Source organism: Balaenoptera ricei, chromosome 3 (assembly GCF_028023285.1).
Source record: "Balaenoptera ricei isolate mBalRic1 chromosome 3, mBalRic1.hap2, whole genome shotgun sequence".
Classification (NCBI taxonomy): domain Eukaryota; kingdom Metazoa; phylum Chordata; class Mammalia; order Artiodactyla; family Balaenopteridae; genus Balaenoptera; species Balaenoptera ricei.
This window is the reverse complement of record NC_082641.1, coordinates 63,325,981-63,345,979: the sequence shown is the minus strand read 5'-3', so window position 1 is coordinate 63,345,979 and position 19,999 is coordinate 63,325,981. Positions and strand designations below refer to the sequence as shown.

The 19,999-nt window shown below is 36.2% G+C and overlaps 1 protein-coding gene across 2 annotated transcripts in view; it reads left to right on the top strand.

Moving 5' to 3' along the window:
• The window catches only part of HOMER1 (homer scaffold protein 1), a 126,836-nt gene that overhangs the window by 88,283 nt on the left and 18,554 nt on the right, over positions 1-19,999 (top strand). For both annotated transcript variants that reach the window (XM_059916635.1, XM_059916636.1), the window contains exons 6-8: positions 11,357-11,513; positions 15,601-15,711; positions 16,332-16,412. In XM_059916635.1, coding sequence (XP_059772618.1) covers positions 11,357-11,513; positions 15,601-15,711; positions 16,332-16,412 — 349 coding nt within the window. The remainder of the gene's footprint in view (positions 1-11,356; positions 11,514-15,600; positions 15,712-16,331; positions 16,413-19,999) is intronic.

Genomic DNA, 19,999 nt, shown 5'->3' with positions numbered 1-19,999 from the left:
GCACTAGCTTGGGGCCAATAAGCTGGCATGAGAGCACCTAGCCCGGAAGTGGCACACAAATAGGTTGAAGGCCATGGTGGCTGCAACTGCATCCACAGGTGTGGAGAGGGAGTGAGGAGAGAAACCAACAGGCAGGTCCTGAGACAAGGCAGTATTGTGGTGTGCTCACGTCAGCCCTCTTCCTTTCATAGTTAGGGAGTGACCTCACTACCAATATTAATGTTAAGAAGTAAGCCTGTTGCAACCTAATCTTAAATCCTCTTTTAAAAGCTTATCTGGATATTTTTCACAGTTCTACATAATTAACATGCTTATTAGGAAATATATATCAATACAAGGGGCTACCATTCCAGAGACTCTGATGGTGGATCCTGGGCCCTGGAGGCATGGGAGAGAGGCATCTTTCTTCAATGCTATAACTGACCATTCACATAGAGGATTCACTCCACAGGTTAAATAAGTGCATTGTTTGTGCATAAGATTCTTATTTTGTTATTTGTTTATTTGTTAGATAGTACAGTCTTTGTTAGATAGTACTTTTGAAGTACTTTTTCTTCTAGATTTTATGTAACTGATTTAATGAAGTTACTACTTTCTTGCAGAACTCTGACGTTAGATGAAGGAAAACAGTAAAATTCCAGTTTAAGAAACCTTTCAAATGATGTTTTTGGAGTGTTTTGAACTCCTTCATCTGACTTCTAGATCTCAAGCCAACAGGAAATCAGCTGGTCCTTTTTGAAGGGAAACTCTACCAAACAGTCACAAGAATAAGGAATTATTTTGCCCTTTACTCCAGCATTCAGACATGAGATCATAGTTGTATTTCAGTATATCTTCTGACTCACCGGTGTCTCGAGCTAAGCAATTTCTTTGCAAACAGTTAATGTGAAACTATCAAAACTGTACCTATAAAAACAAACCAAATTAGTAGCCAGAGAACCCCAATATTTTTTTAAAAAAACAAGTGTTCTGAAATGTAAAATGCTAACTTAAAATGTTGGTATCAGAATGAATCCCAAGGTATTCATTACCGCTAAAAATCAGGAACGTGATACCTTAGAGTTGTACAGTAAAGCAAGGAACATTGTTTTTGCAAACTTGCGAAAGTGTGCCAAGTATTTAACATTATATGTAAGGGCTGAACATGTCTGAGATAGCTCACGTGTGAAACTTCCTTCAGGACACTCTAGAATTCATTATAAACCGAAATTGTGGAAGGTATTCTCATATACTGGAATATATAAAGAAGCTGTAGAGAGAAAACAGGGCAGATTGACCAAAATCAAAAACATTTTATTTCCTAAGTTGTGCTCTAGAAAGACAGATTATTAGAGGAGCAGCTCATAAAGTACAGGAAGCAAGAATGTTCTGAAAGATTCAGATTTACGAACAAAGATGAAATTTTGGTTGATATGGCAAAATAGCCTTAACAACACATATTTATTTACCTTGGAACCAAGTATAAAAAAATGCAGAAACAAAAACTTAGCATTGAACTGCTCTGCAATAGTATTCATTTCGGCACTATTAAGTCTAAAATTGTTATGGTTTACTGTACTCTTGTGCAACATGCGTAAAAGTATTTGATATGACAGTTTTTTCAACATTTGTTTTTTAGTGCAATCAGCAGTACTTTGGGCTCTGCAGAGGAAAAAGGTTAATGGGAATCCATTGATCAGCTTATCTGTGGCCAGACATCACTACTTAATACATTAGAGGTTCAAAACATGTTCAGGCATATGAAGTAAACAAGATATAGTACATCAAAACTTTGTTCATCTTTTTCTTTCCTGTTCCAGAGGCATTGTTTTAATTTTTTCCTGCCCAAATCAATTTTAATTATACCTTGTCTATGTCCCATTCCTTTCCTTTGCGTATATCTCTGCCTCTCTAATCCTATTTCTCCTATCTACTTCTTATCACCATCTCCAGTTGCCCTCATCTCCTTCCTTTTAATTTTCAACTCTCTTATTATGTGTCACAGCTGTTCTGTTTCCTGCCCACCCAGTCTCTTCCTATGCCAACAAATACAGACATGAGTGGAGCAGCTTAGAGACCATTCTACCCATTTTAAGAAGACCTGACTTTCCAGAGCTCCTATTATTTGTAATCCTACAAGAAAGAGTATCTAGGAGTGCTTCGATAGACTTTTTTTTCTTTTAGTTGTGTGATATTTTTATTTGAAGTATAATTTATGTATAGTAAAATTCACCTTTTCTACTCTACAGTTTTATGAGGTTTGACAAATTTGTACAGTTGTGTACACATCAACACAATCAAGGTAAAGAAGGGTTCAATCACCCCGCAAAATTATCTCCTGCTCTTTTGTAGTCAGCCTCTCCCCATTACCCCCAGCTCCTAGCAACTAGTGATCTGTTTTCTGTGGCTATAGTTTTGCCTTTTCCCTAATGTCATATAAATGGAATCATACATTAAAGAAAGAATGGAATCATACAGTATGTAGCCTTTTTTTTCCTTTTTAAAAAAACTGGGGTAAAATATATATAACATAAAATTTATCATCTTAACCATTTTTAAGTGTACAGTTCAATATTGTTAAGTATATTCACGTTGTTGTGGAACCAATCTATAGAACTCTTTCATCTTGCAAAACTGGCACATTATATACCCTTTAAACAAAAATTCTCCATTCTTCTCTTCCCCTTAGCACCTGGAAACTACCCTGCTACTTTTTGTCTCTACGAATCTGACTACTCTAGCTAACTTATATAAGTGGAATCATATAGTGTTTGTCTTTTTGTGACTAATTTATTTCTCTTAGCATAATGTCCTCCAGGTTTGTCCATGTTGTAGTATGTATAAGAATTTCCTTCCTTTTTCTTTTTTTTTTTTTAAAGTTTTTGTTTGTTTGTTTGATTTGGCTGTGTTGGGTCTTCATTGCTGCGCACAGGCTTTCTCTAGTTGTGGCGAGCGAGAGCTACTCTTCATTGCGGTGTGCGGGCTTCTCATTGCAGTGGCTTCTCGTGTTGCAAAGTGCGGCCTCTAGGCACGTGGGCTTCAGTAGTTGCAGCACGCAGGCTCAGTAGCTGTGGTGCCCGGGCTTAGTTGCTCTGCGACATGTGGGATCTTCCTGGACCAGGGCTCGAACCCGTGTCCCCTGCATTGGCAGGCGGATTCTTAACCACTGTGCCCCCAGGGAAGTCCCAATTTCCTTCCATTTTAAGACTCAGTAATACTCCACTGTATGTATGATGTATGTACCACATTTTGTTTATCCATGCATCAGTGGATTCTTGGGTTGCTTCTACCTTTTAACTATCTTGAATGATACTGCTATGAACATTGTTATGCAAATATATTTTAGATATTTACCAAAAAGTGGAATTACTGGATCATATGGTTATTCTATTCTCAATTTTTTGAGGGACTGCCATACTGTTTTCCACGGCAGTTGCCCCATTCCCACCAACAGTGCACAAGGGTTCCAATTTCTTCATATTCTCACCAACACTTGTTATTTTCTGTTTTTTTTGACAGTAGCCATCCAAATGGGTGTGAGGTAGTATTTCATTTTGAATTTGATTTGCATTTCCCTAATGATTAGCGATGTTGAACATCTTTTCAATTGCTTACTGGCCATTTGTGTATCTTCTTTGGAGAAATATTTATTTTAGTCCTTTGCCCATGTTTTGATCAAGCTGCTTGTTTTTTGTTGTTGTTGAGTTGTAGGAATTCTTCATATATTCTGGATATATGATTTGCAAATATTTTTTCCAATTTGTGGGTTGCCTTTTAACTCTCTTGATTGTATCCTTTGATGCACAGAAGTTTTAAATTTTGCCATACTCCAGCTGTATCTATTTTTTTCTTTTATTACCTGTGCTTTCTGTGATATATCCAAGAAATCATCGTAAGTCCAATGTCATGAAGCTTTTCACATATGTTTTCTTCTTAAGGGTTTTATAGTTTTTGCTCTTATGCTTGATCCATTTTTAGTTAATTTTTGCGTATGGTGTGAGACACAGAACTAAGTTCATTCTTTTGCATGTGGATATCCAGTTTTCCCAGCACCATTTGTTGAAAAAACTGTCGTTTCCTCATTGAATGGCCATGGCAACCATGTATGTGAAAATCATTTGACCACATATGTGAGGGTTTATTTCTGGACTCTCTGTTCCTTTGGTCTATATGTCTGCCTTTATGTCAATACCACATTATTTTGATTACCGTAGCTTTGTAATACATTTGAAATCGGGAAATGTGAGATCTCTAACTTTGTTCTTCTTTTTCAAGATTGTTTTATCTGTTCAGAGCTTCTTGAGGTGCCATATGAATTTTAGGATGGATTTTTCTATTTCTCCAAAAAGCACTGTTGGGATTTTGATAGGGATTACATTGAATTTGTAGATCACTTTGGGTTGTATTGACATCTTCACAATATTAAATCTTCCAGTCCCTCTACATGGTATGTCTTTCTGTTTATTTGTGTCTTCTTTAATTTCATTCAGCAACATTTTATAGTTTTCATTGTACAAGTCTTTCACCTTCTTGGTTAAGTTTATTCCTAAGTAGTTTATTTCTATTTAATACTATTGTGAACAGAATTGTTTTCTTAATTTCCTTTGCAGATTGTTCAGTGTATATAGAATCACAACTAGTTTTTGTGTGCTGATTTTTGTATCCTGCAACTTTGCTGAACTCATTTGTTAGTTCTAACAGCTTTTTTGTGGAATCTTTAGGGTTATCCACATGTAAGATCATGTCATCTGCAACAGAGATAATTTCACTTCTTCCTTTCCAATTTAAATGCCTTTTATTTATTTTTCTTGCCTAATTCCTCTGGCTGGGACTTCCTGTATCATATTGAATTTAAAGTGGTGAAATAGTCATCCTTCTCTTGTTTCTGGTCTTAAAGGAAAAGGCTTCAGTCTTTCACCTTTGAGTCTGATATTAGCTATGTGCTTTTCTTACATGGCCTTTATTATGTTAGGTAGTTTCTTTCTATTCCTAGTTTACTGAGTGTTTTGAAAAATCACAAAAGGATGTTGAAATTTGTCAAGTGCCTTTTTTACATCAATTGAGATGATCACATGGTTTTTTTCCCCTTTATTCTGTTAATGTGGTATACTATATTGATTTTTGCTTTGTTGATCCACTCTTGCATTCCAGAATCTCTTTTCATTTTTAAATAGTGTCTTTCAAAGAGAATGTTTCAATTTTTATAAAATACCTTTTCTCAGTTTTTTAAAATGGATCATCCTTTTGGTGTTGTATCTAAGAAACCTTTTCCTAACTGAGGGAGACAAAGATTTTCTCCTATGGTTTCTTCTAGAAGTTTATAGTTTATATTTTGAGTTAATTTTTGTATTGAGTATGAGCTATGAGTCAAGATTCTTTGTTTTTCCTTTTGTATATGGTTATCCAGTTGTTTCAGCACCATTTGTTTAAAAAGACTATTCTTTCTCCTTTGGATTGTCTTAGACCCTTTATAACTATCTTCATTTTAATCATTTTCAGATATTTTCCTGTCTTTTCTGTCTCCCTTGGAGATCCAGGTTTTGCTCTTGTATCATAGTCTTTCACCTGAAGAACTTTCTTTAATATTTCTTATAGTGTATGCCTGCTGTTAATGAATTCTCTCATCTATTGTTTGTCTGAAAAACTCTTTATTTCACTTTCAGTTAGAGAGGTATTTTTGTTGCGTGTAGAATTCTGAGCTGAGAATTGTTTTCTTTCATGACTGTCACTCCATTGTCTTTTAAATTACTTAGTTTGTGATCAGAAACCTACTGTAATTGTTACTTTTGTTCCGCTATATGTAATATGTTTTTGAGTTTTTTGGATCTGAGGTTTAATGTCTTTTATTATTTTTTGAAAATTCTTAGCCAGATTCTCTTCAAAATATTTCTTCTGCCTTCTTCTCTCTTCTCCTTTTGGGATTCCAGCTACACATTTGTTGAACAGTTTGATATTGCCCCACATCTTGAATACCTTGTTTCTTTTTTCATTCTTTTTTCTATTTGTGTTTCAGTTTGGCTAATTTCTATTTGGTTTCAAGTTCACTGACTTTTATGCAGCCATGTCACGTTTACTGATGAGCTTGTCAAAAGAATTCTTCATCTCTATTATCATGTTCTTTACTTCTAGCATCTCCATTTGACTCTTATAGTTTCCATCTCTGTTGAAATTCAACATCTGATGATACAGGATGTCCTCCTTTTCCATTAAAACCTTTAGCATAGCTATTTTACATTCCTTGTTTGATAAATACTACATTGTGGTCATCTATGGGTGTGACTCTGTTGACTGCTTTCTCTCTTGGCAGTAGGTTTTTTCCCTTGCTTTTTGGTATGTCTTATAATTTTTTATTGACTGCCAAAAGTAAGGCATTCAATAAAGATAAATAGTATTTACTCCTGGAGATGGGCCTGACTCTTCTGCTAGGTTGTTAGTGTGAAGGTTAAGCTGGTTTATTCAGGGGTTGACCTGGATTTGGAATTTGTTGTTGCTATGGTTACCATGAGTACATCACAGGCTTTAAACATGTCTAGCATCACCATGTGCTTAGAGTTGGGTTTGGCTTGCTAGAAGGTTTTCTTACTGTTTCTGCTCCACCCTCAGCTTTTGGTCTTTTCTGTGTACCTTTGCCTCAGAGGGGGTCTGTCTCTTGACCTTCCCCCGGTAGAAGGCTGCTATCCGCTTGGTGGTGGGGGATAGGGTAGGTTTCTCTATTGTCCTTGTCCAGCCTCACTCTTGGGCAGGCCCTGTGTCCTGGGGTATCAGGGTGGGGTTCTCTTAGTGATCCTGTACCCCTCCAAGTAGCAGACAAATTCAACCTTGTAAATCAAACAGTCTTATACAGGAGTTTCCTGCCCCATCCCCCAAGGTTGGAGACCTCTAATGGTCTAGGACCTCTAGTAGTCTAGGACTGTTTTTTGTTCTTTTCACAGGGTTATAGAGTTTTATTCCCTACTTCTCCCCTAGCCATCACGGGTCTTCATCTGTGTCTGGGAGGGTGGTGGTAACAAGATTTTCTCCCCTTCTCCCAGTGATTTAAGGCTTTGTTTCCATAGAGGAAAAGAATCCTGACTATGCTTTTTTTTTTTTTTTTAAACATCTTTATTGGAGTATAATTGCTTTACAATGGTGTGTTAGCTTCTGCTTTATAACAAAGTGAATCAGTTATACATATACATACGTTCCCATATCTCTTCCCTCTTGCATCTCCCTCCCTCCCACCCTCCCTATCCCACCCCTCTAGGTGGTCACAAAGCACCGAGCTGATCTCCCTGTGCTATGCGGCTGCTTCCCACTAGCTATCTATTTTACATTTGGTAGTGTATGTATGTCCATGCCACTCTCTCACCCCGTCACATCTCACCCCTCCCCCTCCCCATATCCTCAAGTCCATTCTCTAGTAGGTCTGTGTCTTTATTCCCGTCTTGCCACTAGGTTCTTCATGACCTTTTTTTTTCCCCTTAGATTCCATATATATGTGTTAGCATACTGTATTTGTTTTTCTCTTTCTGACTTACTTCACTCTGTATGACAGACTCTAACTCCATTCACCTCACTACAAATACCTCCATTTCATTTCTTTTTATGGCTGAGTAATATTCCATTGTATATATGTGCCGCATCTTCTTTATCCATTCATCCGACGATGGACACTTAGGTTGCTTCCATGTCCTGGCTATTGTAAATAGAGCTGCAATGAACATTTTGGTACATGACTCTTTTTGAATTATGGTTTTCTCAGGGTATATGCCCAGTAGTGGGATTGCTGGGTCGTATGGTAGTTCTATTTTTAGTTGTTTAAGGAACCTCCATACTGTTCTCCATAGTGGCTGTATCAATTTACATTCCCACCAACAGTGCAAGAGTGTTTCCTTTTCTCCACACCCTCTCCAGCATTTATTGTTTCTAGATTTTTTGATGATGGCCATTCTGACTGGTGTGAGATGATATCTCATTGTAGTTTTGATTTGCATTTCTCTAATGATTAATGATGTTGAACATTCTTTCATGTGTCTGTTGGCAATCTGTATATCTTCTTTGGAGAAATGTCTATTTAGGTCTTCTGCCCATTTTTGGATTGGGTTGTTTGTTTTTTGTTATTGAGCTGCATGAGCTGCTTGTAAATCTTGGAGATTAATCCTTTGCCTGACTATGCTTTGTGGCTTTTCCACAGTGGTGGCCTCTTCCCTCACCCAAGGACCCCTGGAACTTCTGTCACTGTGGAGTTTGGGGCCCAGCACAGTGGCACGTGAATGCATTCTGGTTCACTGACGTGGAGACTCTCCAAACCTCATCCTTTTGGGTTTTTGTGGAGGCTCCATTATGTAGACATAATTGATTAACTCATTGGCCATTGGTCATTGATTCAGTCTCCAGCCCCTCTTCCCTCCCTGGAAATCAGGGATTGGGACTGAAAGTTCCAACTCTGTTCTCATGGTTGGTTCCCTTGGCAGCCAGTCCCCCCATCTTTAGGGGTTTCCCAAAAAGTCACCTCATTAACATAAACTTACTTGTGGCTGAACAGGACTTATTATGAATAACAAGACACATTTCACCTTTATGGCTCTGGATCAGTTTCAGGAACTAAGGACAAAAGACCAAATATTATAAAAAAGATGCTCCCATTGCTGTATTGCTTAGGAAAGTCTAAGGGTTTGGGGAACTGTTGAACTAGGAACCGTGGACAAAGACCAAAATGTATGTTTATTATAAATTACAATATTAACAGATATATAGTGGTTTTTTTTTAAGTTATATGTAGTATTAGTTTGTTTGCTAGGGCTACCCTAACATATACCACAGTCTGGGTGGCTTAAACAATAGACATTTATTTTCTGTAGGCTGGAAGTCTGAGATCAAGGTGTTGACAGGGTTGTTTCTCCTGAGACCTCTCCTTGGCTTGCAGATGCTTTCTTCCAGTGTCTTCACATGACCTTCCTCAGTGCATGTCTGTGTTCTAATTCATCTTCTTATAAGGACACCAGTCATATTGGATCAGGGGTCACCCTAATTACCCCATTTAACTTAATTACCTCTTTTAAGACCCTGTCTTCAAATATACTCATATCTTGAGGTACTGGCGGTTAGTATTTTAACATATTCATTCGTGAGCAGACACAATTCGCCCATAATGCAAAGAATTGGGGAAAAAAACGGAAATGTAGAGATCATCTAGGACAGTACTGTCCAGTAGAACTTTCTGTGATGACGAAAAGTTCTGTATCTTTGCTGTCCAGTATGGTAGCCACTAGTCACGTGTGGCTGTTGAGCATATGAAATGTGCCCAAAGGGATTGAGAAGCTGAATTTTTACTTTTATTCTGAGCAATTTAAATGTAAATGGCCACATGCAGCTAGCGGCTAATATTTGGACAATACACAAATAATGACTGAAATAATTGTGATGTAGGCTGAGTTCTCAAATTCTTAATGGACTTTGCTACATACAGATTGTAAAATAAAACCTAGAGAAATAAAAAATAAAGCACTCTCATTTTTGTTCTTTTTCCTTTTATAAAGACAGTAATCTTACTTTATAATTGTGAAATTTTCAACAAATATGTTTTAGAAATATTCAAAATCATTTTTTCTGCTCTTTAATTTTTAAGAGGTTTGACATTTGCATGTATCAAGCGTTTAAATTAGTTCAGTAAGATTTTTGTTGTCAGATTGTAGAGTCCATTTAAATAAAACTAACATCTGTAGCAGAAAAATTGGTAGATGGTTTAAAAATCTGTAATTCAGTTAGGACAGGTGAATCGGTGCATGGTTTACTCAGAAAATCTGAACCTCAAAAATCATTCCACAAAAGAAGAAATGGAAAGAGCTTTCTATTTAAAGATAGAAATGGATTAAATTAATAGCTTAACTTATTGTTTGATTTTGTCCTTTCATGTTTGATGAAGTTTTTTCTGTAAACTTTAGAAAATTTTTTAACTTTTCATTTAAAACTAATTTTAGACTTACAGAAAAATTGCAAAAACTGTACAGAGAATCCCCATATACCCTCATCCAGCTTGTCTTCATGTTAACATCTTACATAACCATAATATAATTATCAAAATCAGGAAATTAACATTGATATAATGCTACTAACTAAACTACAGGTCTCAATTTTCACCAATGTCCCTTTTCTGTTCTAGGAACCCATCCAGGATCCCACATTGCATTTAATTATTTCTTCTTAGTCTCCTCCATTCTGTTTCTCAAACTTACCTTTTCTTGACACTTTTGAATTGTGCCAATCAGTTATTTTGTGGAATATATATGATGTTTTTTCAAAATTGGAATGATGGCTATGCATTTTGGGGAAGAATGCCACAGAAATGATCTTGTTATGCTGATGTGTCTTCTTACTGGTGATGAGCTCTAGAAATCTTGATGATTGAAATGATGCTTTCTTTTATACAATATATATTAAGATTACTATAAAATATCAATCCACCAAAACATTTGCTCTGTGATGCAAATGACTTTTTAAAACCCAAAATGCTGATTAAAGAAAGCTATTATCATCACTAGTTAATGGGATGAAGTTAGTAGAATTTCACTAATAGGAATAAACTGTTCAATAATGAGAAAGAGAAACCATCTTTTTCTTTCAAATGAGGTAATTCTTTCTTCATTGGAAAGTTAAGAAGGAATTATCAAGAGAGGGGTCTTCTCACCTAATGGAATTGTCTTTGTAATAGAAAATTATCTTGGTTGAGATACTTAACTCTGGGTAACTTATCAAGTAGAACATTAAATGAGGAAAAAGGTGATTGCTTTAGTTTTGTTCTATAAGTGACACTGGAATTCTATCAGAAGTTAAGTTTTTAGAACCAGTTTCTAGGTCTAGCCTATCATATGACCTGAATTCAATTTATTGCAGTAAATTTTGTATTTTGGGCAATTAAAAATTCTGAATAAGATGACGTAAATCAACAATTTCAAAAGAAATACTGTATTACATGTTCCAGACCTTATTAACATTGAAGCATCCTCATATGTTTTATATGAAGGAATGAAATTGTACTTCAGGCTTTGACGCTCTTAAAAAATATAGTACATTGTTAGGTTTTGTTTATAGATATTTTTCAAGATATAATGTTTATTCCTCAAAAGAGAATGGGTAGAATCTCTTCTGCAGATACTTGTATCTGTCATAAAGAAGGGAACTCTTCCATATTAAGCCTCCTACTTCGGTAGCTTTTATATTTCTTTACTTGGTAGGTTTTATTCACTAGGAACATTTCAGTGAAATATTTGTGTTTTTATTCTTTTTGGGTTGTTTTTGAAACATTCATGGATTATAAACCAAATAATAGAAGTGAGTACTGCTGTCTCTTCAATGTAACAATATTCAGCGTAATGGGTAGAATTTTCTTTTATTTCAGTTCAGCAATCAGCAAACATTGGGAGGCTGAACTGGCTACCCTCAAAGGAAATAATGCCAAACTCACTGCAGCCCTGTTGGAGTCCACTGCCAATGTGAAACAATGGAAACAGCAACTTGCTGCATATCAAGAGGAAGCAGAACGTCTGCACAAACGGGTAAGTTCAGGGCTGCTATCGGTAAGGATTTATGGCTAACAGATTTTCTTGATCAGAGGAAATTTACATGTAGATTCAGCACAGGAACATCTTATGGAGATTTTTATTGGTTATCAAAACATATATATGGTTTGTGTTATATGTTTATTGGTTAAGAAAAATATTTTCTGCAGTTTAATGGGAATGAAGAATATACAGCTTTTGGAGTCCAAACACCTGATTGCAAATTCCTGTTGTGCCACTTATTAGCTGTCTGACCTTTGGTAAGTTATTCCCCACTTTCTGCTCAGTATTCTCATCTATAAAATAGGAATAATAACATAGACTCTGTACAATTCCTGTGAAAATTGAGATACTGAATTGACATGTAATTCCACTGACTTAATGATAATGCTTTTATTATTTTATTTTATTGTTGTTTCTTAAAGAAACAACAGTAAATTTGAAAAATACAGGTAGAAAATTCTTTATAAAAGTTGGTAACAATACAAATATGGGGCAGTAAAAGAAAAATCAGACATCACAATACCATTAATATCAGAAGACTAAACAATTACTTAATAAAGAAGTTTTTTATTCAAAGCATATGTATTCACCCAATAGGAAGCAGATGCCACTAGTTTCTGTTTTTCAAACAGCTGCCAAAGAAGTGAACCCCATAGACAAAAGGAAATGGACTTAGAGCACAATTTGAGGAGTGTACTTAGTGGCCAGGATGACCGGGGAAGTAAGATAGAAGTTGAGTAGAGACAGGAGGGAGAGTAAGAACCCTGAGTAAACACCGTTCTATCCTAAGTATAAAAGTCAACTCATGAGTGGGAAAGAGGGAAGTTGTTGTTTAATGAATATAGTGTTTCCATTTTGCAAGATGAAAAGCTCTGGAGATCTGTTTCACAAAATGTGAATATACTTAACGCTACTGAACTGTACATTTAAAAATGGTTAAGATGATAAACTTTTACTGTGTTTTTTATTGTGTTTTTTACCACAATAAAAAAAATTAACTTAAGACAACTGATTCATAATCCAAAAAACATTCATTGAGGAGCTATCCTTTTTATGTATTCCCTGCCCTTGAGGAATTTTTGCTTTAAATAGTCAATTGAATTTTAAAGAATTTAAGAAACAAAGTATTTTTATTTACTCACATAGTTATAATTTCCACTGCTCTTCTTTCCTTCCTGTAGGTCTGAATTTCCATCAGGTACCATTTCCCTTCAGCCTGAGTAACCTCCTTTAGCATTTTTTATATATATTTATAAATACATATGCATATATATTTTGTCTTTACTACAGGTTGCGTTTTCCTATTTCTTCACATGTCTAGTCATTTTTGGTTGTATATTAGATATGGTAAATGAGATGATGTTATAGAGCCCATAGATTCTGTTATCTTTCTCTGAATATTCAGTGTTGAGTTTTGTTTCAGCAAGCAGCTAAATGACTTGTATAGTCATCCCTTGGTATCTGAGGGGGATTGGTTCCAGGACTGTCCACCCCCCCACCCCCACCACCTCCTGGATACCAATATCCACGAGTGCTCAAGTCCCTTATATAAAATGGCATAGTACATTCGTCCCTTCGTATCCATAGGTTTCACATCCACCGTGGGTATGGAGGGGTGACTGTACTTTGAAGTTTGGGAGGTATAGACTTATGCTTTACTAGTTGGTTTATTTCCGTTTTGTTCTTAATTCTAGGGTGAATCCTTGAGTCCTGGAAAATCTTTATTTCTAAGGCATAAGCCTTATGGGGTTTCAGTGGGAAGCTTAAGGTGCTTGCTAAGACCTAATTTGGTGGGACTCTAACCTCAAAGTGTCTTCTCTGTGGTGAGCACTACCACGGCTTAGCTCTTTCAGCCTTCTAGCTTTTCTCCCATACCCCTGAACTCCTTGGAGTCCTACTTTTACATGTTCAGTTCAGAAGTCAGCCAAAGATTTAAGAGGTGTCTATATGCTTTTTAGAGGTCTTTTTTTCATACAGTTCCCTGAATTTCTAGTTGCTTAAGCTGTTCTGAGGCATCCCCAACTCCTCAGACTCCTTGAGAAAATAAGATCTCAGGTTTTTCCTTGAGTTCTAGTCAAGCAACTCAGCCAGACTGCACAGTGCCTTCAGGCAAAAAGATATGTAAGTGTGTATCTCACCCAGTATGATGCTTTCTTTCAGTCTTTTGCCCAATTTGGTCATTCACCAGGGCCTTCTAACAGTTGATGTTTACATTTTGCCCATGATTTGCAATTGTTATCTGAGGGAAAGGTAATCCAGTACAAGCTACTCCATCATTATCAAAACTAGAACTCCTCGTGAGGAATATACTACCTAATTGAGCAAAGAAAACTAATATATATTAAACAGTAGGGAAATAATTCCCAAGATTTTTGAACAGATGTTCAGTGTTGTGGACCAGAGGTCAGGAGAGCCTTGAGCACTTGAGTAGATGGGAATGGCTTTCTGGAGAAGTGCATTCTGAGCTGAGAGTTGAAGGTTTGGTTAGTTTTGAATGGTTTTCAAAGGTAAGAGAAGACATTCTAGTTAAGTCAACAAGATGGATATGAGCATGGTTTGTTCTTAGGACAAGGAGATTTGCCTGCTTTTAGTTGAAAGTGCATAACTAGGTGTCTTGAGCAATGAGATGTTTAAGTAGTTTGTGGCTAGCTTATGGAGGACCTGAGAGTTTAGATTTGATGCTATGAAAAAGATGAGCCATTGAAAGGCTTTTAATTGGACAGTCACACAATGAAAGATGGTTATTAGCAGTTTGCAGAAGAGATAAAAATAGACAAAGGATATAATTAGGTCCCCTGGCAGGTCATTGTTTTTGTTTACACCTGGATGATAAGGGTCTGCACAAGGCTATTAGAGCGTGAATAGAAAGCAAGAAAGCGATATGAGAGGTAGAGTGACAGAATATGGAGGTTAATTCAATATTTGGAAAATGTGAGGGAGAGAGATTTGCTGTTTCCTTAGTAGTCTACAATTTATTATATTTTAGTCAATTAAGATGTATGAGATCCTGACGTGTAGAGAGCTTTGATAAGGTGTGTGTGTGTTTATGTTGACTTCTGTCTATTTTGACTGTTTTTGGATGGTATAACTTTTAGGGATAATGCCGTTCTCTGTTCTCTCAAAAAATAGCAAGTGCACATTAGAAGTTACATTGCTCTCTGGACCCTCAGTAAATTTGTATTGAGTAGAGAACTGTTCTCTTTTGCTCTAAGAACAAATTGATGTGAAGATATTCTAGTATCAAATGATTTAAGTTGTATTTTAAGCATATCTTTTCTTCCAGATTCCTTTACATTTTAGAAATGTCTTTGAAAAATTTTTCACTTCTGCAAGGCCAGTTTTCAGAACCCATATTTAATTTGAAGGCTACAGATGGAGGGCAGATGGCTGATTTTGGATTTGTTTTCAGAAGAAATTTTTAAAGAAGACTTTCGTTACAGGGGTTCTCTACTGTCATTAATCACTTAATTTAAGTTTTCCTAACCTTTTCATGACCAAGTCTAATTATTTCCTTTGGTCTTTTTCCTTAGTCCCAAATTGATATTTTTTTTTTAATTTTTAAATTTTATTTATTTATTTTTGTCTGCATTGGGTCTTCGTTGCTGCGTGCAGGCTTCCTCTAGCTGCAGCAAGCGGGGGCTACTCTTCGTTGTGGTGTGCGGGCCTTTCATCTTGGTGGCTTCTCTTGTTGCGGAGCACGGGCTCTAGGCGCACGGGCTTCAGTAGTTGCAGCACGCAGGCTCAGTAGTTGTGGCTCTCGGGCTCTAGAGTGCAGGCTCAGTAGTTGTGGCACAGGGGTTAGTTGCTCCATGGCATGTGGGATCTTCCCGGACCAGAGGTGGAACCCGTGTCCCCTGCATTAGCAGGCAGATTCTTAACCACTGTGCCACCAGGGAAGTCCCCTAAATTGATATTTTTAAAGAATCAATTCTATTCATTCTACTCTGTCAGTATTTCTCAAAATTAATTTTGATATATTGATTCAAAATTCATTAGTCACCTATCAGGGACTTATATATCTTCAGCAAGAAATCCTTTGAAATTGTCGTGTAATTTAACCTGTGTTCTCATTTAATTTTAGGTTACTGAGCTTGAATGTGTTAGTAGTCAAGCAAATGCGGTGCATACCCATAAGACAGAATTAAATCAGACAATACAAGAATTGGAAGAGACGCTGAAAGTGAAGGAAGAGGTATTTGCTACTTCTCACTTGTCTGTAATCTCACTAAAATATGTGTACAAACATTACAGTCTATGTCAGATTTAAAGGTACTTTATGCAGTTAGGTCAGGTTGTGGGGTGTTTTTAGGATGAAATTTTTCTTGAGTGATATTAAGCTTGTTCATATTTTTCCCATCCCTGTGTCTGTTGTTATGAACTACAGTGAGGCAGTCAGACTGAGATACTGCCTCTTGCCTTCTGTATGAGAGTTGCATTCATACAATCAACAGAAAACCATTAGAAGTTAAATGAATTTTACAAGCTGTTCCTTTCTCTAGTTTCCAGTCAAAAGATTTAATATCCCAGGAAAGAATTATATCCACAAAGCTTGAAGCAACCTTAAAATGTTCAGACTGCTGTTTCTTAGCAGTGCTGTACCAAAGCAACCAAGCTGATTTGTTGCTTAAGATTATGCTGTACTAGACAACATACCCATAAAGATGAATTTACCCCTTGAAATCAGTATAAAGGAATGTTTTCTAAGTCATCTTTTTTCTACGGACTGGGACAATAATTTCAGGGAAAAATAAGGCCTTCTCTTTCCTTGATATAGTTAAAATATTGTTAAAGACATTGCTCTACTTTTTCTAGGAAATAGAAAGATTAAAACAAGAAATTGATAATGCCAGAGAACTACAAGAACAGAGAGACTCTTTGACTCAGAAACTACAGGTGAGCTATAATAAAATTTTTATTCATTTCTGCATAAATGAGAGTCATCAATCATTCTTTCACTTAGTAATGACTTGTTTTCTGCAACTCCATTTTGTAGGTTATTGGTCACTTCTCTTTTCCAGGACTTCTGATTCATGCCTGATCATTGATTTTTCAAATATTACTTGATAACTTCATCTACATAGCTTATCATCATAGACGGTCATTTTATAAATTGTCTTTAGTAAATTATTTTAGAAATGTCTACTTTTTAACATAAAAAGTACTCTGAACTTAAAGAAAATTTCTCAAATGGATTATATTCAGTTTTGGAATTCTGCTCATTTTTTTTCACTCTGAACTAATGTATGAGTTACAGCAGTAGTTGTGCCCTAATGGAAATCAAGGTAGTGTTCTTTTTCTTTCTTTGCCCTAACTAATTTTACTCACTTTTCTCTGCATAAATAGTATGCTTCCTGACTCTAATTCACATATACATATCCTGTGTCGGTGGTAATCAGCCTTGGTTGGGGAAAATTTCTCAAAATTACAACCAAAATCTCCTGCTGCCAGCTCAGGCACTTTTCTTATACCCCATGTCCTCAAGAAGGGTTAGGACCACTTCAGGGTTTGGAGTAGTTATAAATGTATGTATAAAGTGATGAATTTGGGACAAAGGGTGATAAATGGGACCTGAAAGCCTAGGATTGGAAATAGTACCTAGATTATTATAAGAATGACCAACACTTATTGAGTGCTTACTATGTACCAGATACTGTGCTTTACTTATATTATGCATTTAATCCATAGAACAGTCATATGAGGAAACTAAGGCTTGGATAAGTTAACTTGTCCAACCTACATTTAAATGAGCGCAAATTCTGTAACAGAGACCCTTCATAAAACAAACAGTTTCTTTATATGAAATGAGATATTTCCTTCTTTCTCTCCCATCACTGACTTTCAGCAGTCTACGAAAAATGAAGTTGCTTGTTTTGGTCTGCCCTATTAAACAGTGTTCCTATATTTAACCATTTGTGTAGATTAGTGGTTTTGTGCCCCAGGGGACATTCAGCAATGTGTGGAGACATTTTTGATTTTCTCAGCTAGGGTAATGGAATTGATATTTAGTAAATTGAAGCCAAGGTTGCTACTGAACATTGAATTATCCAGCCCAAAATTTCAAGAGTGCCAAAGTTGAGAAAACCTTGGTGTAGAATTAAAATATGAAGCATGTAATCAGTGCTGGAAGAAATGGGAGAAATGCAGGCTAGTTTTGTCTTTTGTTTTGGTTTGGCTCCCCTTGTTTAATTACTTGCTTTGATACAGGCAGTTGCTAAGCACTTACACATATTAGCTCTAACTCTCACAGTAACAGGTATGGTATCCCCATTTTCAAAGAGAAGGCAGCAGTTTAGAGGTGTTAACAAGTTTAATTAAAGCACTTAGAAAGTAGTGAAGCCTAGATTTGTTTTGATTCTAAAATCTCTGTTCTTTCTGCATCACCACATTGTTTCAGCAGCCAAGCATCCAAGCCATCCCTAACAATTCTTGGGAAGTTTTTTTTCAGTTATGTATACATTTACATTGTCCCAGAGAAACCAAGAAATGATTTATTCATATCAAACTTCTAAATGTATTTCATCATTGATTGAGCAGTAATTGAATTTTACAGCTGGCACCTAGAATTGTGACTATCAGTTCTTACCTGTTCTTTCACTGAATATCAAAAATACTTATCAAGACAGCCTACCTGGAATAGGACAGGGAAACTTCCAGAAAACCTAAGGGTGAATTCTAAAAGGCCAAGCCACAGAAATAACCTGTATTTTTCCAATTTGAAGAAAGTTCCTCCTTTATAGCCTGGCCCCTCCTACCTAAACATCTGCTTGTCAAAAGTTCCAACACTCTTGAACCTCCATTCATAAATTCAGTCCAAAAATTGGGATCATTAAATATTTGGAATGGTAGAGGAACTTTGAAATTGCAGTGCATGGATTTGGATTGTAGGTATGAATATGGATAAAAAATTTGTAGTTATGGGTAAATTAAAAATAGTATGATATGATTTTTCCAATTTGCAAGTGTTTTTTTTCCCTCAAATGTCAATGTAACATATGCTCATTGTAAAAAATTTAGAAAAATGTAATTTAGCAGGGAAAAAAACCCCATAATCCCATCATCCTAAGGCAAGTGTTTAGAATTTTATTCCCCCAATGTTTCTTTGGATAACTTTTTCTTTATGTGAGACATATAGATACCAATTTGTTGTCTTACTTTCCTAACTTAACATTATGTCATAAGCTGCATATGTCATATGGCTGTATAGTGTTCTCCTATATAGACGTACCATAATATTCTTCCAACATTCTTACAGGGATGGTTATTTGTTTTCAGTGTTAGCTGTAATAAATAATGTCATAATGAATCTTTTTACATAATCCTTGCCTTTCTCATTATTTCTTTAAGATGAGCTTTTTAAGAAGAATTACTAGGTGTCAATGTTTTTAAATTACTTATGCTGAGAAATTGATGTCAGGAACAGCAGGATACCCTCTGGATATTGGTCTCCTCCCATCTTTGCTGTCTGATAAGGAACAAAGGGGTAGCTTACTATTTTTTTAGTATTATCATTTTTTTGATTACGAGTTTTCCATATGCTTATTGTCATCCTTCTGTATCTTGGAGACACCAAGTACATTTTCACCTTAGAGTACCTGGTGTATCCTTGCCTGGAGGTCTAAGCCCCCAGATCTTCAAATGCACTGGTTTCTAATGTAATTTAGGTCTTGGCTCACATGTTAATTTCTCTGATTTCCCAATTTAAGCACTACTTTGCAGGCCACCACGCCCCCTCCCCCAGTACTCTTTATAATATTACCATGTCTTATTTTCCTTGTAGCAGTTATCACCGTATGAAATGATCTTGTTTTTTTTTTAATTTTTAAATATTTATATATTTATTTATTTATGGCTGCTTTGGGTCATAGTTGTGGCATGCAGGATATTTCATTGCAGCATGTGGGCTTCTCTGTAGTTGTGGTGCGCGGGCTCCAGAGTGCGCAGGCTCAGTGGTTGCAGCGCACGGGCTCCAGAGCACGTGGGCTCTGTAGTTGTGGCACGTGGTCTCTCTAGTTGTGGTGCACAGGCTCAGTAGTTGTGGCATGTGGGATCTTAGTTTCCCAACCAGGGATCGAACCCGCATCCCCTACATTGGAAGGAGGATTCTCAACCACCAGGGAAGTCCCAATGATCTTGTTTTTTTAATTTATTTTTAAACTTTTTATTTTGAAGAAATTTCACACAGAAAAGTTGCATGAATAAGACAAAGATTTTTCATGTACCTTTCACCCACATCCCCCAGATGTTAACATCTTTGCCATATTTGTTTTGTTTTATCATTGTGGAACTCTCTCTGTATATATTCATATTTTTTTTCTAAACGTTTGAGAATAAGTTCCAAATATGCTATCCCTTTGCCTCTAAACACTTTAATGTGTATTTTCTTTTTTTTCATATTTAATTTTTTAATTAATTTTATTGGAGTATAGTTGATTTACAATGTTGTGTTAGTTTCTGCTGTACAACAAAGTGAGTCAGTTATA